This window comes from Musa acuminata, chromosome BXJ3-9 (genome assembly GCF_036884655.1).
Source record: "Musa acuminata AAA Group cultivar baxijiao chromosome BXJ3-9, Cavendish_Baxijiao_AAA, whole genome shotgun sequence".
Classification (NCBI taxonomy): domain Eukaryota; kingdom Viridiplantae; phylum Streptophyta; class Magnoliopsida; order Zingiberales; family Musaceae; genus Musa; species Musa acuminata.
The window spans coordinates 4,777,609-4,797,265 of NC_088357.1; the positions used below are offsets into that span (position 1 = coordinate 4,777,609).

At 47.7% G+C, this 19,657-nt stretch overlaps 5 protein-coding genes across 8 annotated transcripts; 2 read left to right on the forward strand and 3 right to left on the reverse strand.

Annotated features, from left to right (window-relative positions):
• Positions 1-9,485, forward strand: LOC135650232 (isocitrate dehydrogenase [NAD] regulatory subunit 1, mitochondrial-like). 3 transcript variants are annotated; one of them, XM_065169488.1, is made up of 5 exons: positions 9-581; positions 7,426-7,665; positions 8,469-8,547; positions 8,916-9,110; positions 9,258-9,485. In XM_065169488.1, the coding sequence occupies exons 1-5, from the start codon at positions 45-47 to the stop codon at positions 9,278-9,280; spliced, it is 1,074 nt and encodes a 357-aa protein (XP_065025560.1). In that variant the 5' UTR covers positions 9-44; the 3' UTR covers positions 9,281-9,485. The 3 variants fall into 3 exon arrangements, with proteins under 3 accessions (XP_065025561.1, XP_065025560.1, XP_065025559.1); XM_065169487.1 differs by having other exon boundaries at positions 10-581; positions 8,916-9,348; XM_065169489.1 differs by lacking the exon at positions 7,426-7,665 and having other exon boundaries at positions 1-581; positions 8,916-9,348.
• Positions 9,486-9,613: 128 nt separating this feature from the next.
• On the forward strand, positions 9,614-14,586 carry LOC135650231 (coilin-like). Of its 2 annotated transcripts, XM_065169486.1 has the most exons (7): positions 9,614-10,064; positions 10,391-10,455; positions 11,360-11,403; positions 11,488-11,635; positions 12,514-12,766; positions 13,948-14,089; positions 14,198-14,586. In XM_065169486.1, exons 1-7 carry the CDS (start codon positions 9,870-9,872, stop codon positions 14,434-14,436), a joined length of 1,086 nt encoding a protein of 361 aa, XP_065025558.1. In that variant the 5' UTR covers positions 9,614-9,869; the 3' UTR covers positions 14,437-14,586. The 2 variants fall into 2 exon arrangements, with proteins under 2 accessions (XP_065025558.1, XP_065025557.1); XM_065169485.1 differs by having other exon boundaries at positions 11,360-11,635.
• Positions 14,587-14,727: 141 nt separating this feature from the next.
• Positions 14,728-16,125, reverse strand: LOC135650000 (cytochrome P450 71A9-like). The gene is made up of 2 exons (XM_065169032.1): positions 16,105-16,125; positions 14,728-15,393 (listed from the first exon to the last, which is right to left on the reverse strand). Exons 1-2 carry the CDS (start codon positions 16,123-16,125, stop codon positions 14,728-14,730), a joined length of 687 nt encoding a protein of 228 aa, XP_065025104.1.
• A 46-nt stretch (positions 16,126-16,171) lies between these two features.
• LOC103997180 (zinc finger A20 and AN1 domain-containing stress-associated protein 2-like) lies at positions 16,172-16,597 on the reverse strand. The gene has a single exon (XM_009418343.3). It carries the CDS (start codon positions 16,595-16,597, stop codon positions 16,172-16,174), a length of 426 nt encoding a protein of 141 aa, XP_009416618.3.
• A 46-nt stretch (positions 16,598-16,643) lies between these two features.
• Positions 16,644-18,028, reverse strand: LOC135649003 (protein JINGUBANG-like). Its single transcript, XM_065167086.1, has one exon. The coding sequence runs from the start codon at positions 18,004-18,006 to the stop codon at positions 16,783-16,785; it is 1,224 nt and encodes a 407-aa protein (XP_065023158.1). The 5' UTR covers positions 18,007-18,028; the 3' UTR covers positions 16,644-16,782.
• Positions 18,029-19,657: the final 1,629 nt, after the last annotated feature.

Genomic DNA, 19,657 nt, shown 5'->3' on the forward strand with positions numbered 1-19,657 from the left:
GTCTGAAACCCTAAACCTTTCGAATCGATGACCCAAAGACCGACATGGCGAGGCGAAGCCCTTCGCTTCTCCGCCACCTCTTCCGTGATGCCGCCGTCATCGTCTCGCCGCGGTCCCCGCGTGGCCGCGCCGAGGGCCGGCGTTTCGTGACCTACATGCCCCGCCCCGGGGACGGATCACCGAGGCCCGTGACCTTGATCCCAGGCGATGGGATCGGGCCCCTCGTCACCGGCGCCGTGCAGCAGGTCATGGAGGCGATGCACGCGCCGGTATACTTCGAGACCTATGAGGTCCACGGCGACATGACCACGGTGCCCGCAGAGGTTATCGAGTCGATCCGGAGGAACAAGGTCTGCCTCAAGGGCGGCCTCAGGACGCCGGTGGGCGGAGGGGTCAGCTCCCTCAACATGCAGCTGAGAAGGGAACTCGATCTCTACGCGTCGCTCGTCCATTGCTTCAACCTTCAGGGACTGCCGACCAGGCATGAGAACGTGGATATTGTGGTGATCAGGGAGAATACCGAGGGGGAGTACTCCGGTCTGGAGCACGAGGTCGTTCCTGGCGTCGTGGAGAGTCTCAAGGTATGAAGCTTTACATTTCTGCCAAAGCTTTGCGAGTTGGGGACTTGGACGAGGAACTTTACCTAATACTTATGATTACAATTCTCCAACTTTATAATTCTTTTCTATGACCTGTGATGAGGGTAATAATGGCGACACTCTGTCCGAAAGAGGGCAATAATGCCGACGTGATGTGCGCTGACGTCACCCGCTCTCGAACAACGACTTCATTGTTATCTGACCCAAAGCGCTCGACCGAGGCAGAGGAGAACGACCACCGAGGCACGCCCATACCCTGCGGCAGTTCGGTTCTCCACGCAACGTCAATAGCAATGTCAGACGCCATCAGAGGTACGATCCTGCCTCCTGCAGGCAAGCACGTCAGGTAACACTCAACTGCCCTATAAATACCCCCGAGTTCTAAAGGAGAAGGGGGGACCTCTTCATACAAAAACTCCCTCCACATCATCTAACTTGATCGTCGGAGGGGTCGGGCCGAGCATCCGACCCGACTTGTGTGCAGGTACAAGGGCGGGGTTGCATCTCCCCGGCGCTGCGGAAAAGCTTCACTCCCCACGCAACGTCCCGACCGGACCACCGTAATCGGCCACCTCAGCAGTCTCGAGGAACGCCGTGCAAGATCCCCGCACATTCGGACCCAAACCAAGCAGCGTCGGCCCCGAGGCCACGGCATAAAGTTGTTTACACTAACAGATTGGCGCTAGAAGGAGGGCCTCCGAATGTCGAGCGATCAGCAGATCCACTCTGGCGAACCCGCAGCTATGGGGTTGCGTCCGGTCGGCACTCCGGAAGAACATCCCCTGCGTGATGAACCCCGAGACGGACGCCCCGCCACAACATCGGAGCGCTACTGGCGGTTGTTCAACGACCCGGGTTTATCGCCACCCGACGCCCCCGTCGGCCAGTCGCCCGTATCGCCTGAAGCCTTCCACGACCTCGCTCATCAAGTCCGAGCACTGGCGGGCGTGGTGCAAACTATCATCCCGCTCGTCTACCAACCGACGCCCACGCATACAACCCAGCCTCTGCAACAGCGGGAGCCCCACACCCGGACTCATGCACCACTTCCCGAGCTCCCTGCTTCGCCTCGGAACTGAACAGCCCAGCCCGGGAACCGAGAGGCGGAAGACACGTCGAGTCGCCCAGAGCCAGGGGCGCTGTCCGCGGACTCGACGAACGCCCTGCGAGCCCAGTTGCGCCTCTTTAGTCAACGCCTCGACGAAGTACAGCAGGAGGTTCGCAGGTCAAAAGGAGAGCTCGGAGCGGACGGACACCAAGGGTCCCCGTTCGCACCCGAAATACAAGATCAAGTGATTCAACCACACTTCCGGCTCCCTTCGCTGGACGCCTATGACGGCGCCACTTACCCCGCGGACCACGTAGCCGCCTTTCGCGCCCAAATGACGCTATATGGGACTTCTGACGCCTTGATGTGCAGGGTGTTCCCAACGACATTGAGGGGGCCGGCCCGCGCATGGTACAGCGGCCTGAAGACCGGGACCATCACCTCCTTTGACCAGCTCGCTCGAAACTTCGAGCTCAACTTCCTGGCCTACGCTCGACCAAAGTCGTCCGTGGCGTTGCTCCTCGGACTCAACCAAAGGGAGGATGAGCCCCTCTCCCATTTTGTGAATCGTTTTACGACGCAAATCCGAGGGCTCTCGGACGCTCACCCATCTCTGTTGATGCAAGCATTCATGATAGGCCTACGGCCTTCTAGGTTCTTCTGGTCTCTTGTGGAGCGACCCCCCACGGCGGTACCCGAGATGCTCCAGCGAGCGAGCCAGTTCATCGCCGCAGAGACATGGATGGCCGGGGAGGCGCGAAGAGCACAAGAGGGTCAAGCCAGAGCCGCCCCGGCAGCAACAATCCGCTGCATCACAGCGTAGGTTGGACAGATCCGACCCGCCGGCACCAAGGCCCCCTCTCCCCGCTTTGAGCTCGTCTCAAACAAAAATATTTCTCCACATAAGGGAGAACGTGGTGGGGAGGTCAACCACTAAGAAGGTGGTCATCACTGTCTTCGACCTCGGCGGGGCTCCCAGGGTCAAGGGCAAAGTGATTGCCCCCAACGGTGAGATCGACCTCGTGGACTCCTCATCGGGTAGGGATATTTGAGCAGCCCCTTCTCCCTTATGTGGAGAAATATTTCTGTTTGGGACGAGCTCAAAGCGGGGAGAGGGGGCCTTGGTGCCGGCGGGTCGGATCTGTCCAACCTACGTCGTGATGTAGTGGATTGTTGCTGCCGGGGCGGCTCTGGCTTGACCCTCTTGTGCTCTTCGCGCCTCCCGGCCATCCATGTCTCTGCGGCGATGAACTGGCTCGCTCGCTGGAGCATCTCGGGTACCGCCGTGGGGGGTCGCTCCACAAGAGACCAGAAGAACCTGGAAGGTCGCAGGCCTATCATGAATGCCTGCATCAACAAAGGGGTGAGCGTCCGAGAGCCCTCGGATTTGCGTCGTAAAACGGTTCACAAAATGGGAGAGGGGCTCGTCCTCCCTTTGGTTGAGTCCGAGGAGCAACGCCACAGAGTCGAGGAGCACGACGCAGGCGGGCTGACCGCGCAGGTGTGTCTCGGGGAGCATTGGGCCGAGGAGCACGACGCAAGCGGGCTGACCGCGCAGGTGTGTCTCGGGGAGCATGGAGCACGACGCAGGCGGGCAGGTGTGGTCTCGAGCATCATGCGACCGAGGAGCACGACGCAGGCGGGCAGGCCGCGCAGGTGTGGTCTCGGGCATCATGCGGCCGAGACACACCTGCGCGGTCAGCCCGCCTGCGTCGTGCTCCTCGGCTCTGTGCTCCCCGGGACACACCTGCGCGGTCAGCCCGCCTGCGTCGTGCTCCTCGGCTCCACGCCCCCCGAGACCACACCTGCGCGGCCGGCCCGCTAGCGTCGTGCTCCTCGGCTCCATGTTCCCCGAGACCATCTCCCTCGCCGCGGCCTGCCCGATCGAGACGTGCTCGACCTCGTGTCGCCTGAGACTACTGCGGCGCCAAAGGGTGGTGGAATCACTTGATCTTGTATTTCGGGCGCGAACAGGGACCCTTGGTGTCCGTCCGCTCCGAGCTCTCCTTTTGACCTGCGAACCTCCTGCTGTACTTCGTCGAGGCGTTGACTAAAGAGGCGCAACTGGGCTCGCAGGGCGTTCGTCGAGTCCACGGACAGCGCCCCTGGCTCTGGGCGACTCGATGTGTCTTCCGCCTCTCGGTTCCCGGGCTGGGCTGTTCGGTTCCGAGGCGAAGCGGGGAGCTCGGGAAGTGGTGCATGAGTCTGGGTGTGGGCCTCCCGCTGTTGCAGAGGCTGGGTTATATGCGGGGGCGTCGGTTGGTAGACGAGCGGGATGATAGTTTGCACCACGCTCGCCAGTGCTCGGACTTGATGAGCGAGGTCGTGGAAGGCTTCAGGCGATACGGGCCGACGGGGGCATCGGGTGGCGATAAACCCGGGTCGTTGAACAACCGCCAGTAGCGCTCCGATGTTGTGGCGGGGCGTCCGTCTCGGGGTTCATCACGCAGGGGATGTTCTTCCGGAGTGCCGACCGGACGCAACCCCATAGCTGCGGGTTCGCCAGAGTGGATCTGCTGATCGCTCGACATTCGGAGGCCCTCCTTCTAGCGCCAATCTGTTAGTGTAAACAACTTTATGCCGTGGCCTCGGGGCCGACGCTGCTTGGTTTGGGTCCGAATGTGCGGGGATCTTGCACGGCGTTCCTCGAGACTGCTGAGGTGGCCGATTACGGTGGTCCGGTCGGGACGTTGCGTGGGGAGTGAAGCTTTTCCGCAGCGCCGGGGAGATGCAACCCCGCCCTTGTACCTGCACACAAGTCGGGTCGGATGCTCGACCCGACCCCTCCGACGATCAAGTTAGATGATGTGGAGGGAGTTTTTGTATGAAGAGGTCCCCCCTTCTCCTTTAGAACTCGGGGGTATTTATAGGGCAGTTGAGTGTTACCTGACGTGCCTGCCTGCAGGAGGCAAGATCGTACCTCTGATGGCGTCTGACATTGCTATTGACGTTGCGTGGAGAACCGAACTGCCGCAGGGTATGGGCGTGCCTCGGTGGTCGTTCTCCTCTGCCTCGGTCGAGCGCTTTGGGTCAGATAACGATGAAGTCGTTGTCCGAGAGCGGGTGACGTCAGCGCACATCGCGTCGACATTATTGCCCTCTTTCGAACAGAGTGTCGTCCAGTCATGGCTGACATCGTAACGCGTCATGTCACCATTATTACCCTCATCAACTTGTATGCTCCTTGTACATGGAATGGAATTCGAGTTGTCACTAGAATTGCCAATATAAGTTTTTCTTTTCATTATTGTTTGCATAAGACTTTCTTGTTCTTGTGGATCATTAGTTCATGTAGATAAAAATGTGTTTGGTCACAAGTGCCAGAGAGCGTGATGAAGCAAATGCATAATTATTTTCGTAATAGTAATCAGTAGGCAGTGGCAAAGAAGAGGTCGTACTGGTGGTGGCGAATGCCTGAATGTGGTGGAGATGAGGGATGATGTTGAAGGGGATTGAGCAAAATGACTGAATTTATGGTTGCTGTTTTTATTTTGGGACTTGATGCATGCTTTTTATGTAGTATTACAAATTAAATTAGCAGAGTTGACATGCATGGCTATAGATATTTGTTTTCTCAATCAAGCTATTAGACTCCTATGGATGATTTTCTTTTTGGTATGGTAGTCACCCTTGGATACTCTTATCGCTGACTATATATTTGGTGTGGCAGAGACCAGCTTTTATATGTTTGTGTCTGTGTGTTGTCTCTTTTTTACTTTAAGCTATAATATCACACACAGTACATTAAAATTTTACTCGTTAACCATCTTTGTAGTATCCATTCTATCTAATTGTTAAACTTTTGTAACCAAACCTTATTCACGGTGATTCCGTTGAACATAACCTTCATTGTTGGGTTCTCACTCTGGACACCTATATCCAAATCCTTGTAGAGTCCTGTAATGCCTGGTACTACATATGTTTGTTATTAGAGCCCTTAAATGATGGATTGCATCAACAATTAATTCAAAGAATTGATGTGAATGATTTTTATTGTTGAAATTGGATGGAAAATTTGATAAAGTTGTGGGGTTGCTGGGCTAACTTTCCCCAATTTGTGGTATCTAATGCATGTAGAAGATGTGAAAAGCTACACTACAACAACCATAGCAAGTTGTCAGTTCAACTGGCCTAAGAGGCCATATGAGATGAACCATGCCATGAGCATATTGAAGAAGAGTATTATGTTTATCAAATACTATTCAAAGAGCCACTGAAAGAGCAACAACAAATACAAAAGTTGGTTTTGCCTATTTGGTGATCCTTATGTTGACATTCAGTGCAAAAGGAAGGTCATATTAATAATGGTTGCCATTGATGTCAAGAAAAAAGGAAGGATGAGCATGAGACTTGACGATTATGCGCCAGTTTGTAGGCAGGGTTGCATAAAGGTGTTTCATCAAATCGTGATGTGTTGCACTTTGCTTGAAGCTTATACATATGATGTTTTGAGTACATGATTGTTGTAGCTGCAAGCTGATGCAATTCACAATAAGTGAGGTTCAGGTGGACCTAAGATCCAGTTTGAGCATAACATGTCTACGAGTTCTAGATCCTTTTCACCTTTTCTAAGGATTTTTTGGCATATTTTTTTTAGAATTCTTTACTGCCAAAGAGGACCAATATGTTGTGTTTTGAACTTGTTTGAATTTGGTAGGAACCATTTATATTATGTAATAGTCAGTTGATATTCTTTTTGGGTCTCTTTTAAAGAGTTAAAAGATGCCTGCAAGTCAGTTTGCCTGGCACAGCTCTTTCTTGAGTCATGAAAAACAAGTATGCACTAGTTTGTTTTCCGTATCTCTGGTTTTGTTCACATGAGAAATCAGAGTTGCTGACCACTTTTGTATTTTTTTTTTCCTTTTCTATTTGGTGTTTTCTTTAACCAAGATTTCTAAAAGAGTATGATTCCTGTTGGGTTTTTCTGTTTACCCCTCTAATAAATTCCTAGTGGTCTGTCATCCCTGAAATTGCATAACTACTGGCTTCCAATTATTCTAGTATGCCTTAAAACATTGTGTAGGATACCCTAAAACCCTAATTAGGAACACTAATCGTCTTACTGCATTTCATCTTTCTTTTTGTGTAATCATTTGGTTGCTAACATGAGGAAATGCAGAATTTTCACCATAAAGAAAGCCAGATGAACAATTTTCACTTTAGTTGACTTCCACATGGGGATAGTTAGATCACAGTATAGAAAACCTCATGACACTTAAGATCCTTTGGAAAAAGTTCCCAATAACTTGCACACCTGAAACAAAACTGGAACCCCTGATATAGAGATACTTAGTATCTTGGTAATCGACCAGTTAAATCCCTAGCCAAACTGGGACTGTCCTTTATCTCTTGCTGTCCATTGCTCTTAGAACCACTGTAAAATCTATGAAACAAGATAATCTCACTTCGATTTAAAGTCCTCACTCCTTTCATTTTGTGTGCTGTAGTTTTGCTTTCTTATTTTGATTGCTTGTTTACTCTAGCTTCGTTCTCTGATGTCCTTGCTTGTACTTTGTCTGAAGTTATGACTATTACTTTGACTGTCTTTTTAAACTCTCAGTTGTCCATTTGGAGTTGGATCAGTCCTGTTTTAATTGATAAATTCGGATGCAATTAGGCATTAAATTCTAGTAGAGCCATATAGCAAAATCAATCTTCAGTTTGAGCAGTCTGTATATTGTACTGCTTTCCTTTAGTGATTGATATCTTTCATTTCTTGTTTGTGTTAAGTCTTTCTCCCCTCTTGTTTATTTCTTGTCCTTTTGACATCTTTGCTAGGTGATTACAAAGTTCTGTTCTGAGCGAATTGCCAAGTATGCTTTTGAGTACGCATACCTTAACAACAGAAAAACAGTCACGGCTGTGCACAAGGCCAATATTATGAAGCTTGCAGATGGTCTGTTCTTAGAATCATGTCGTGAGGTTGCAAAAAAATATCCAGGGATAAAGTATAATGAGATCATTGTTGATAACTGCTGTATGCAACTCGTTTCAAAGCCTGAGCAGTTTGATGTTATGGTATGCTGCATCATATTTAGTTCACTTTTCAAGTTAATGAAAATTTTGGATTATTGTTTCTTAGATCTATTATTAGAGTGATTATTTTCATTTGGAGGGACAATGTAATTTGTGTAACTACTTTTATTCGTGTAGCTTCTGGACTGTTTGTTGACCACCATCACTATCATGTTGTTGTGGTATAATTTTGAAGTGCCTGGCTTCCAAGCAGGGACATGACTTGTGGCATGGGAACTACATGATATGTCATGAAAAATCTTAGTATAGTTGGGCATGGCATGTCATGGACACCAATCAATTGTTGTGTTTTCCTAGATAATGCTACATGTTGCATACTAGGACAACCTTGTACAATTTCAACAATGTATGATCTTTAGAATATGTAATCGTAAGAATCTCCAGCCCATCCCAACAGAATAACAAGAACATTTATGCGAAACATAAAAAAGTTAAATTCACTTTCATCACATGAGAAAGCTGATTTGAAAGGTTCAAGATACATTTGACAAAAATTAACTTCCCTCTTCTTGCATATGTAGCATAAGTTAGCAAATTCGAAAATAAGTTTATGATACTTCTAACAAGGCATCATATATCATTTATTTCATGCTAAAATGTGAATGGTTTATTTTGATTGAGCGTGGCCTTATGTAATTTAAGTAACATGTACTTTATTTACTAAATATGGATGATTTATATATTATGATTCAAGTGAATTGTATGTTTCAAACACAGAATATCTTATACACATGCTTGCATATAAAGTATCAGCACTAGATTGAATCTGAATCATCCATTTGCAGGTCACACCAAATCTTTACGGCAATCTGGTGGCGAACACAGCTGCAGGTATTGCTGGAGGCACTGGTGTCATGCCAGGAGGTTAGTTTAACAATGTTCTGACCTAAAGTTTCATTTTTGCTCAATTGTCTATCATTCATGCTGATGGAGGGGACCATGGGGATCTAAGTTATCGGCTTTCTGCATTTGGAGGCCGTAGGTGACAAGAATTTGACACAAAAATGTAGTACTACTCTTAGGGTGTCGACTCCTGCAATGTGCCCGTTACAGCTTTAGACATTGTTCTGTCTCCTTTGGCCTATGTAATTTTAGATTTAGATATATGGTATCTAGTTTATGTAATTGAACCTATCAATGCTGGCGACACATGGCACTACAAAGATTATACTCTAATAATCAGTCTCTTAACTTGAATTTACATCTGATCATCTTCTTTTTTGGGTTCTCAGGTAATGTTGGTCAAGATCATGCAGTGTTTGAGCAAGGTGCTTCAGCAGGCAACGTAGGGAATGAGAAGATTGTGGAGCAGAAGAAGGCAAACCCGGTGGCCCTGCTGCTATCATCTGCGATGATGTTGAGGCACCTGCAGTTCCCATCCTTTGCAGACCGGCTTGAAACCGCTGTGAAGCGCGTAATAGCAGAAGGCAAGTACAGGACTAAAGACTTGGGAGGAAGCAGCACGACCCAAGAAGTCGTTGATGCAGTCATTGCAAAGCTGGATTAAAAGCAGTTGATGCAGTTTTTGCTTCTTGTTGTTGTTGATTACTTATTTTTATTCGCAAATTTTGCAGGATTTGCTCATGGAATCCAATGAGACGTCATTTTTGTATAATAATACAAGGATCTGTCACTGAATCCAGGTGATATTTTGCATGAAGACAATTCACCTGTGAATTAAGCAGGTTGCAGAGCCAGGCCCTATGTACTGTGTATTATGTATTTAGAGAGGGTTAAGACACTGTGTTCTTGTAATAATCTTTGGAAAAGAATCATGGAGCCTCTGCACGAGGTGCTGAGCACGTATTCGGTTTTCATCTCGATACGATCCGTTCTGATCCGACCCGATATCATCAGTTCTCTTCGCACCTGCGTCCGAGCGACCTGTCGCCTACCTTAGTGGCGTGACGTGGGAGCCAGAAAACTTATCAGCGCACCAACCATTGTTTGGGTTTTCGCGAGATGCCACAACACCCGATGGAAGTTTCCAAGGTGATTCAGCCAACCCCCTCATTTTGTCTAGCGTCGATCGCGCATGAACTCAAACAGACGTCAAACTGACGTTGACGCCGTCGGTCTCACGTTCCAGGGGAGGAAAGGACGTGAACACGGACAGGTGCGCTTCTCGCCCTCCCCGAGGAGGTGAAAGAAACCCCGCGAGCAACTCCACCGCTTTGGCCTCCCTCATGGCGGAGCCGATGAGGGTTCGCGTGGAGTTCGAGGACCATCGCCGACTGCTCACCAAGTCCCAGCGGAAGGACGGCCTCCACCACTGCTGGATCCTCCTCGGCCCCCACCTGCCCACCGTCGCTGATCTCGCCGCCCACCTCGCCCGCTCCTTTGCTCTCCACCGCTCTTGCCCGCGCGGCATCTGCCTCTACGTACGCCGTTCCTCGCGCATCTCCCTCCTCCCCATCAAGAAACATTGTAATGATCTTGAGCTTCAAATCCTTAATATCATCTCATAATGGCGAAATTTTCTTGGTGCATTACTTCTTCTCTCTTCTTTTTTATCTATTGTCTAATCTTTTTTTACTTTTGTGTATGTTCTTGTTTCTTGATGTGTTTCTTTGAACTGCGTCGTCGATGCTTCTGATTATTGTTATGGTCATCATTCTAATGGAAGAAGCAGTAATCGAGTTTCAATTTGGGTGGGCATCCACATTATATGTATAATTTCTTAATCTATTTTTTTCTCCTACTACAGATGGATGAATTTGTCTTACCTCCATTTGAATCAACCAGCATCTTCAGGGACAAGGATATCATCAGGTATACATTCTTTTGACTATTTCACTTTTTAGGAATTATGAGATTCACTAGGACAAGTATCGCAAGGACGAACCTAAAGGTTGAGGGTAGTCTTCTCATATACTTCTGCATACTGCGCACTCATGATGTGTAGGCTATATTAAATTTGACTTCAGAGGATTCTAGTATTGGTCTTCATTCCTCACAAAATCAGCTGTTGAAGGTGAAGGTATTAACTATTGTTGTTTCTGTAGCTTGCTAGAGCATATTCAATAATTGTCTGAGATCCAATCTAGGTTAAGCTGAATTATATACAGTTATAAAAAAATGATCATTTTGTACATTCTAGGTTAAGCAATTCCTTTTGTGCAACTTTATACTTTCACTTGCTTTGAATCAGTAGACCTCCTGATGGTTTCCATCCTGTCAGATCATTATGTTACTCTTACATCTTCTCTTGTATAAACCGTTCATAAGTTGGCTCATGAGAAAAGGTTGAATCCTTGATGTATGTTTTAGTTTCCAATTTAAATGATACACAGGATTTGGTTACAGTTTAATTTTGTCATTTTAATTTTTAAGTGTATTAGTTAACTCTTTTGTGTAAAGCCATCACAATCAGGGAAGATAAATCTTGGAGTACTGTTCTTTTTTCGCTGCTCATAAATGTGCTGCTTCAGTGGTGAATTTTACATTTTTGATTACTTCCCTTAAAATGCCTAGTGTACATTATATCTTGTTGATTTCTTCTCATGATATCCAGTAAATTGATACTCGATGGAGGCACAATGACATAAGCGAGGAGAAGGAATTTATACATTGTTATCCTGTATTCTTGGAATTGCATTTCTTATAAGTATTTGTCATAGTAAGTTTCCATGGCATCATGGCCTCCCATAATGACACTGTGCTTCTTTTATTCTAGGGTGAGAAAGAAGGCTTGTAAACAGAGGCAGCTTCTTGGGACATGTAACAGTGCATATTTCATGCAAGATTCTGAGAATGTTGTGAAACAATGCATGCAAATTGATAAGAACCTTCTCGTTCATCCAGATCTCCCCGTGAACTCACGGACTAATAAAAGAAACAAAGGAGAGGGTAGCTGTGATTTTCAACAGAACACAACAAACATCCATGCAATTTTGAGTGAAGAGACAAACTTGAAAAAAAAGGAGCATATGAACAAGACTCGGATGTTGAAGTAATTTTTATTTGCTTTTATCTTTTATTTTTTAGAATTATGATTCTCTGTTTACCGTAGTTGTCTATGAGTTTTTATCTGCATTGCATCTTATTTTTGCTCAGTTGACCTTGTAACTTTTAACTTCATACGTTGTTAATCTTATTCAACCGTGCACTGAACATTGTAACATAAGTTTCTCCAAATGTTTCTAATTGCCTACATGCTGGAGGAAAAAAATATTGTAATGCTGGTGTTAGTTCCAGGATTCTTGTTCTACGTGTAATCCATAGACTTTGTTTACATGTAAACTAGATGGCACATTATTTTTCTTGATTTGATTAACTTGTTTCAGTACTGGCAGAGATGCTGTTTTTGATGGATGGATAATTCACAGGCATTTCTGTAAGAATTTCCTGAAAGAAATATCATTAGCAATCTGATTGAACAATCTAAGACTTAAATTACTTGAAAATCGGGATCTTAACAAACTCTTGGACATGCATTAGGCATTAAGGACATATATGTATACACATATACATATGTATGTGTATACATGTATACAGATACATGTATATGTACATGTACACACACACACTTTATATATATATATATATATATATATATATATATATATATATATATATATATATATGTAACAAATTTTATCGTCCTACTAAGTTTTTGATTCATTTCATTTTATCTTACATGATAGTTGCAGGGGAAGATTTATATAATTGACCATAGTGGAGTAACCTATAAGTACTAGGAGAAGGACCAGGGGCAACTTGGTCTTTTCCTAGTATGAGAACTGATAAATTGCTCCACTAGGAGCAATGTACTCTCCTCTAGTTGTAAATATTTCTTTTAATTAAGTCGCCTCTTATTCTTTGATGAAGGAGAAGGAAATTAAATCCAAGCAACACTGAAAAGCCTATCATAACTGCTGAGCCAAATGAGAACGTTCTATTCGAAAAGAATGAACGCTTTGTTCGGAAGAGAAGCAGCTTAAGGAGAATTTTAAATAGGAAAGATGGGACATCTGATGGAGATGGCAGATGTGATTCACTCATTTCAAACAGGCTTCATCAGGCGCATGCAAACTATTGTAGAAGTCAGCCTGAATCTCATGCTAATGGCAAAGCAGAACAGGTTTGTTATACTTACATTGCTGTTAAGCTTTTATAATTTTTATGAGATAGTTATCTTGTAAACTTTTGATCATAGATAATGTATAAATTACCTTTTTAGGCTTAAAAGTTTATAATTTCCATTATTTTGGTGTTAAAAGAAATCCTTGGGCAGTATTTTCAATTCTGCAGTCAAATGACCAGAGGCAAACATATGTGTAGATTACCTTATTTTCTCCTATTTCTGTTATGTGCGTTGTTCTTTCCCTCCTTAAGTAGCTGCTTGGAGTCTGATATATTGCAAAAATTATAAATTTAATGGAGTAAATTGGCAGATAATTCAGCCAGAAGAGATTTCTCGACAGATATTTGTCATAGTTTTGGAGCATTTTTTTTATCTGGACTTACCTCTGTGATATTATATATATCTGAAAAGTATGAAGAGTTTCTTGGTGGCTAGCCTTTGAGCTACTAGGTGGTTAAGTTGTCTCTGTGTGTTCTAGCAAATGATAGATCTATTTTCTTGAGTAGGGCACCCATGTTAGTCTGATTTAGCTTGCACTTATTTTTCTTGGTCACTATGTTGGTTTTATAGTTTAGTTAAGTTTAGAATACTTAAATCTTTATTTATAATTTTTTTATAAATTTTTTAAGTCTTCCTCTATCCCTTCATGTTTCTACCCCTCAATGTTAGTGGTATTACGAGGAGTAGCATAAGGAGATATAGAGGAATATCTAAAAAGATTTTAATAAAAACTATAAATAAATATTTAGGAACACTAAACTACATGGTATACAGTACCGAATGGTACCATTCGGTACGGGCGGTATGTACCGGTCTGACGGCATACCGGTACGCGGATCGCCCAGTACCACTACAATGCTATAGTATTATACTGTAGCAGTGCTACAGTGCTACAGTAATAAAGAAAATATATAAAATTATTCGGTACATCAGGGTGTACCGCTCGGTACACCGGTACCGTGCCGTACCGAGCCAACCTCGAAACACCGGTACGATACGGTATTGCATACCTTGCTAAACTAGACTAAGTATATGATTTTTTTACGTATCTTAATGAATCTCAATAACAACAAATGATCTATATTGTCGACCCCAAATAGTTCGGATTTATGATTTTGTTGTTGTATATATTTGGTTTTAGACTTAATTTGCTTACATGATTTTTCTTCGAACAACAGAGTGAATACCCTTTGCTTGTGGATGTCGGTTTGTTGAAAGCAATTTCTACGAGTGATGGAAGCAAGATGGCTGCACCAGCAAACAACTGGGAAGTAGCAGTATCAGTAGCAAGAGCCAAGGAGTCGAGTACTCATGTCACAGGTATCAACAAACTTTGCTCAGTGTGAAATATCATTTCGGCATCCGATTCATTTTTACGATGAAGCTGAGTTGCAGTTGTGGCAAATACAAAAATTTCTTGTCTTGTAGAGCCAATGCCAAATTCTGACTGGGGGCAAATGCAGCAGTGTTTGAGTGAGGGAATGAAGACTCGGCTTCAGGAGAATAGATGGGATTGCTGGATAGCAAATAAGATTAGTGCAACTCCCTGGCCATGGGCGGTGAGTGGGAGAGGTGCAGTAGGGACTGCTGATGGATCTTTTCGAGGAAAATGGCGCAATCGTGCTCCTGCCAAGTATGTTACTAATCTCAAATCTTCCAAGTCTTAGTCTTTTATGGGATTTGCTTCCCATTTATGTATATATTTTAGTAGTATGTCAATACGTTAGGAAACTGAGTTGTGGAATTTGTTAGGGATTACAAGAGTAGTTTAACCTAAATCTTGGTTTCTTTTGCTTAAAAATTTCATATTTTCTGCATGAGAGATAATGTCGAAATGCGATGTCTGTTTTCCTCTCATTTTCGAACTGTTTGTTTTGAGAAGATACTGTAGTAATTGCTGTTTAATTTACGTTAAGTACCGATTTGTTCTCTCGTATTAAACTGTAATTATAACTGTATTAACTGTAATTATAATTGAATATCGAATCATTAGCACGATCAATACGAGAATGATGTGATCCATACTGCCGCTCCCGGCGGTTTCGCACTCGTCGCCGAACGCCGCTCGGCACGTGACGACGTTCGTTACCGACAGCGCCATCCTGCTCAGGTCGATAGGGGACGACGACGAAGAGGGAGCGAGCCGCCGGATCGAGGCGACCAGAGACGCCGCCGCGGAAGGATCGCACCCGCTTGGCGCTTAGCATCTCCACCATGAACATCTTGCGCGCCTGCCGCCAGTACTCCCCGTGCGGCGCGAACGCCACGTCCCGGAGGCCGTAGGACAGCCTTTCCGCCGCGTACAGCGTCGGCCTGCCGGCGAAGGCGAGGTCGTGGGCCCTGAGGGCCTCCCCGGCGACGTGGGCGGAGGAGATGACCACGGTGGGGATGGAGCCGAGCTGGAGGAACATGAGCGGGCCGTGTCGCTCGGCCAGCGCGCGGAGGGCGAGGTGAGGATTTGCCCCGACCTGGTGGAGGTTCCCGACGACGGGGAGCCTCCACGGCCCCGGCGGCAGCCTCGATCTCTTCCTCCTTCCTTGCTTTATGAGGAAGAGGAGGAGAGGAAGGGAGAGAAAAAGGCATTCTAGTCCTTGTTGCAGCAAATTCTGGTGTGAGATGAAGTGCTGATTCCCAGTTTTAAAGAAGAAGAAGAAGCAGAAGCTTGCCGGCAGAGCTGGTAAGGAAGTCCGCTTGCAGCGTAGAGAGCCAATGGAAAGAAGTAGCTCCTTTCACTTCTTACCTGGTTATCTACGACTTGTCGGCATAGGTCATTAGTGGTTAATGGGGTTACGGCACGACTGCAAGTCAACCCAACTAATTTGTGGTGTCAAGGGGGGTTACGTCTCGACAAGTATTCAGTGTCATGTCGATGCTGGTTTCAAGTCAACTTCAAAGGACCAATTAGAACTGTCATTCCTAATTCGTACGAGCATCCACACACACGAAGCAGAACTGTGATCATCTCAATGTGAATCACTCGTTGCAGGTATTTGCTGAGGATTTTAGGGTTCTCAATCGGCTATTTTATGAGAAAGCAATCAGTGCATGGAGCGAGTTCGATTGGTTGTGCTGTGCTTCCAATCTGTGGATGGATTTACACAGCCTGAGATAGTCAAGAATGTACCACCAAAGGCTGATGCTTCACTTCTTAGTAATATATTCTATCATAATGCAAATATTGCACCTTTTATGCTACTTTGGAACAAAAGCTAATCTTTCCATTATAATTTCATTAATACTAATTTATGAATCAATTTGGGTTCTAAAGAAAAGCTCATTTATTAACCTGTGGAAACTAATCCATGCCAAGCAATACGAATTGAACTACCATATACCAAATCATCATCATCATCCATTGCTTCGATTAATCTAATCGACGCCATTAATATTCTTGCGTCTTCTTCAGATCCTCCGTAGCTTGTCCTTCACGACGACGGGGTTGGCCTCGGCGATCGCCGCGCGGCCATGCGCCTTGTAGTCGAACGCGCACTCGTGCGTCTCCGGGAGGCGGTGCGCCGCGCAGAACGTGCTCCCGCACCGGCACTCGAACCTCGCGCACAGCCTCACCTTCTTCTTGCACTTCCCGCACCGGTCCGCCGCCTTCGGGGGCTCCTCGCCCGGGTAGGAGGAGGACGGCGCGGCCGCGACCTTCCGGCTCCCGGCATCGGACTCCGCAGCGGCCGAAGGCGGCCGCATCTTCTCGAGCCGCTCCATGAGGCAGACGTCTCGGTAGCACCGAGAGCACAGGCCGCGCGTCGCGGGGCTGCCGAAGAAGCCGCAGCCGCTGGCGCAGGGCGAAGGGTTCTCGCGGTGCTCTCCGGAATCCATGGCGACAGAAAACTCAAAAGTCTCTGCTGATTGGAAGCGATGCAAGGCACAAGAAACGAGCGAGAAGTGGATTGCTAGAACGACGAGGCAACATATATAGAAGATTTACTACACAGTCCGAATCAGATTCGGACTTTTCCTAGTTGGATTCGGATTCCGAAGCCTACTGGGGAGAGGATTTTGTTTCAATTTGTTTTCGTATTCTTTACGTCGGGTCCGGATTCTTTAGTAGCCGAAATCCGGACCCGCCAGATTCTGACCTCCCCATCCAAACTCCCACTGCAAACCCGATACTCGTCATCCTTATCCTCCTTCCCCGAGTCGACCCGAACCGCTACCAGCGACCTCACTCCGGCCACGTGCCCCTGCATCACGCCCAGGCAAGCGTAGCCCTTGCCTTCGCCTTCCCTGCGCCAAATCCTGACCGTCCGATCGCTGCTTCCGCTGAAGAGCACGTCGTCGACGCAGGCGAGGCAGAGGATGGCCTTCCTGTGCCCCCGCAGCGCCCCCGCCACCGCCATGTGGCCCGCCGACTCCTCACGCTCCCACACCAGGATCGACCTGTCGCAGGCGCCCGAGTACAGCACGGCGCCGTCGCCGCTCAGCGCCAGCGCGTTCACCGCCGACCGGTGCCGCTCCAGCGTCGCCACCAACCTGTGCCGGCGCCTCCGTCCCTCCTCGACCAGGGAGCGCGTCCACGCCCTGATCCTCCCGTCCGCTGAGCCCGTGTACACCGTGCCGTCTCCGGCCACGGCCACGGCGTTCGCCGCGTCCTCGTGGGCCGGGACGGACTCCAGGCAGCGGAAGTCGCTGCCGCCGCGCCAGACCTTGAGGGTCTTGTCCCACGAAACGGAGTAGAGGAGGCCCTCGCGGAAGGCGACGGCGGACACGGCGTCGGCGTGCTCGACCCACAGCCGCTTCTTGTGGCGGCGGACGGCGACGTAGTTACCAGGGAGGGGAAGACGGCGGAGGCGGTCCGCGACGGTGGGGAGGGTGGCGTCGAGGCGGTGCCTACCGGAGCGGACCGACCGGCGCCACGCGCGGATTCGGCCGTCCTGGTGGGCGGTGAACAGCCTGCCGTCGGGGGAGAGGGCGACCGACTTGACGAACCCGGCAGACGGCACCCCCGCGAAGGTCTCGACCGGGCGGGCGGAGACGAGGTCGAAAACCGTGATCTCGGACTCAGACGCGGAGTAAAGGAACGAGGAGGTGGCAGAGACGGCGAGGGCGGCGGCAGAGGAGGAGGACGTGAGGGCCTTGATCGACGACAGGCAGAGGTGGGAAGCGGAACAGCGTACACTGTCGGGGTAATTGTAGATAGGGACAACGGACTGAAGGGAGGGGAGAGAAGGGAGGGTCCCGACGGAGGTGGCGTCGTCCTCCGTACTGGAGGGAAGGCAGAGCGACATTGCAGATGCACCGGCGAGAGTGGGAAGCGGAGGGGGGCGAACTACTTATCGTGCGAATGACGTAGCGATCGCGAGCTGCGTGGCGAAGCCAGAGAGAAAGAGACGTGGGTCCATCAAGTGGGGCCGAGAACTCCGCGTTACAACCGCATCCACATCTGCAAGCACACGTGCTCAGCGCGTGACGACTAGGTGCACGAGATGAGTACAAGTCTGCGTCACAGCTCGGTTCTGTTTCGCCGACGTGGAAGCAGTAGAGTAAAGCCCTTTATCTCTCATTTCCGGGGGGTCCACACGCTTCGGTGACCAAAGCCACAAACCCTTGTTTTGTCCCGCCAACGCTGCATGCCCGACAAGCAGTTGCCATGCAAGCGCTCAGTGATATCCAGTTGTATACAGACCACACCTCGTAAGCTCCAGGAAGGTATCCATGGCACGAAGACTACAGTTGGATGTGATAAGACACATCTGATAATGAGAAATATATCAATAAGAGCAGCATACCAAGTGTTACATGGCATCAGTGGCAGCAGAAACAAGAAGACAAAAGCAACATGGTTAACGGAAGCTGGCTTCACAATAATTGACACAAAGAGGACCATGGAACGGAGACAGTCAAAAGACATCTTCTCCAGAGTTTGCATGTCAGCTTCTCCGTAGAGTTGAATTGCATATCATCTTCTCCGGGAAAGCTAAAAGTTCAACTAGTGCAAAGTGCCTGATTCATCGAAATCTGACACAAAAATAGCTGAGCATAAGTAAAAACCAAGGTTAAGTTGTCTCTCACTTTGCATGGATCTTTTACTTTCCATTGATCCGATGATGCCAAGTGAAAATTGCATCATGGTCAGTGATGTAACCTTCCAAAAAGAGATTGTGAGCTCTCGCAGAACTGTGTAACATTTACTTCATTTGCGCATGAGATCCCATTAAATGCAGCAGAATTATTTACAGAACAAGTGCCAATGCTGTCGTCTTCTGCTGCTTCTCTTAGCTCAAGATCAAACACAGAAGGAACACATGAATCCATAGTATACCTCTCTGGCATCCTCAGTGTGTGTGCCCGAGCTACTCGAGGGTTAGGAAAACCTGTGTGGCACCTGCAGTAACTTCCCATGGAGCTAAGCATAGTTTTCGGTGCTGCGTTGAAAAGCTACCGGTTAGCATGGACCACACTGCATGCATAGTTCAAATCCATAGTCTCAGAAAAGGTAGGCGTGATGAAGTGCACTAATTGAACTTGTTTGATTGTTGTGGGTCTTCAGACATGGAGGGTCACCATGCTGGTGCAGCAAAGGTGTCCAAGAGCAGTGATGTCGAAAGAAGCCTAGAGCTCTCTTGTAGGCCTGTGGCTCATCGAGTTCCATCGTCGGAAGGAGCTCCAGAAGGTACGCACTATTTTGACGATGGCATGAGCTCATCATATTCCATGAAGCACGTCCATGTCTCGGTGCTGAAAGTACGGTGTGATGGACATGGCAGTCGGCATGCTGCCTGTCGCTGAGGGTTGGGCATTGAGGAACCGTAAAGAAGGTAGTCGACTGTGGATCACAGTGAGTTAAGTCCTCGGTGTCGTGTGTCAGGACAAAGAAAGGATGAGGAGGAACAAACAGCTCGGAGTTAGGTCAAGTTGGCTGAGGAAGAAGAAGCATTG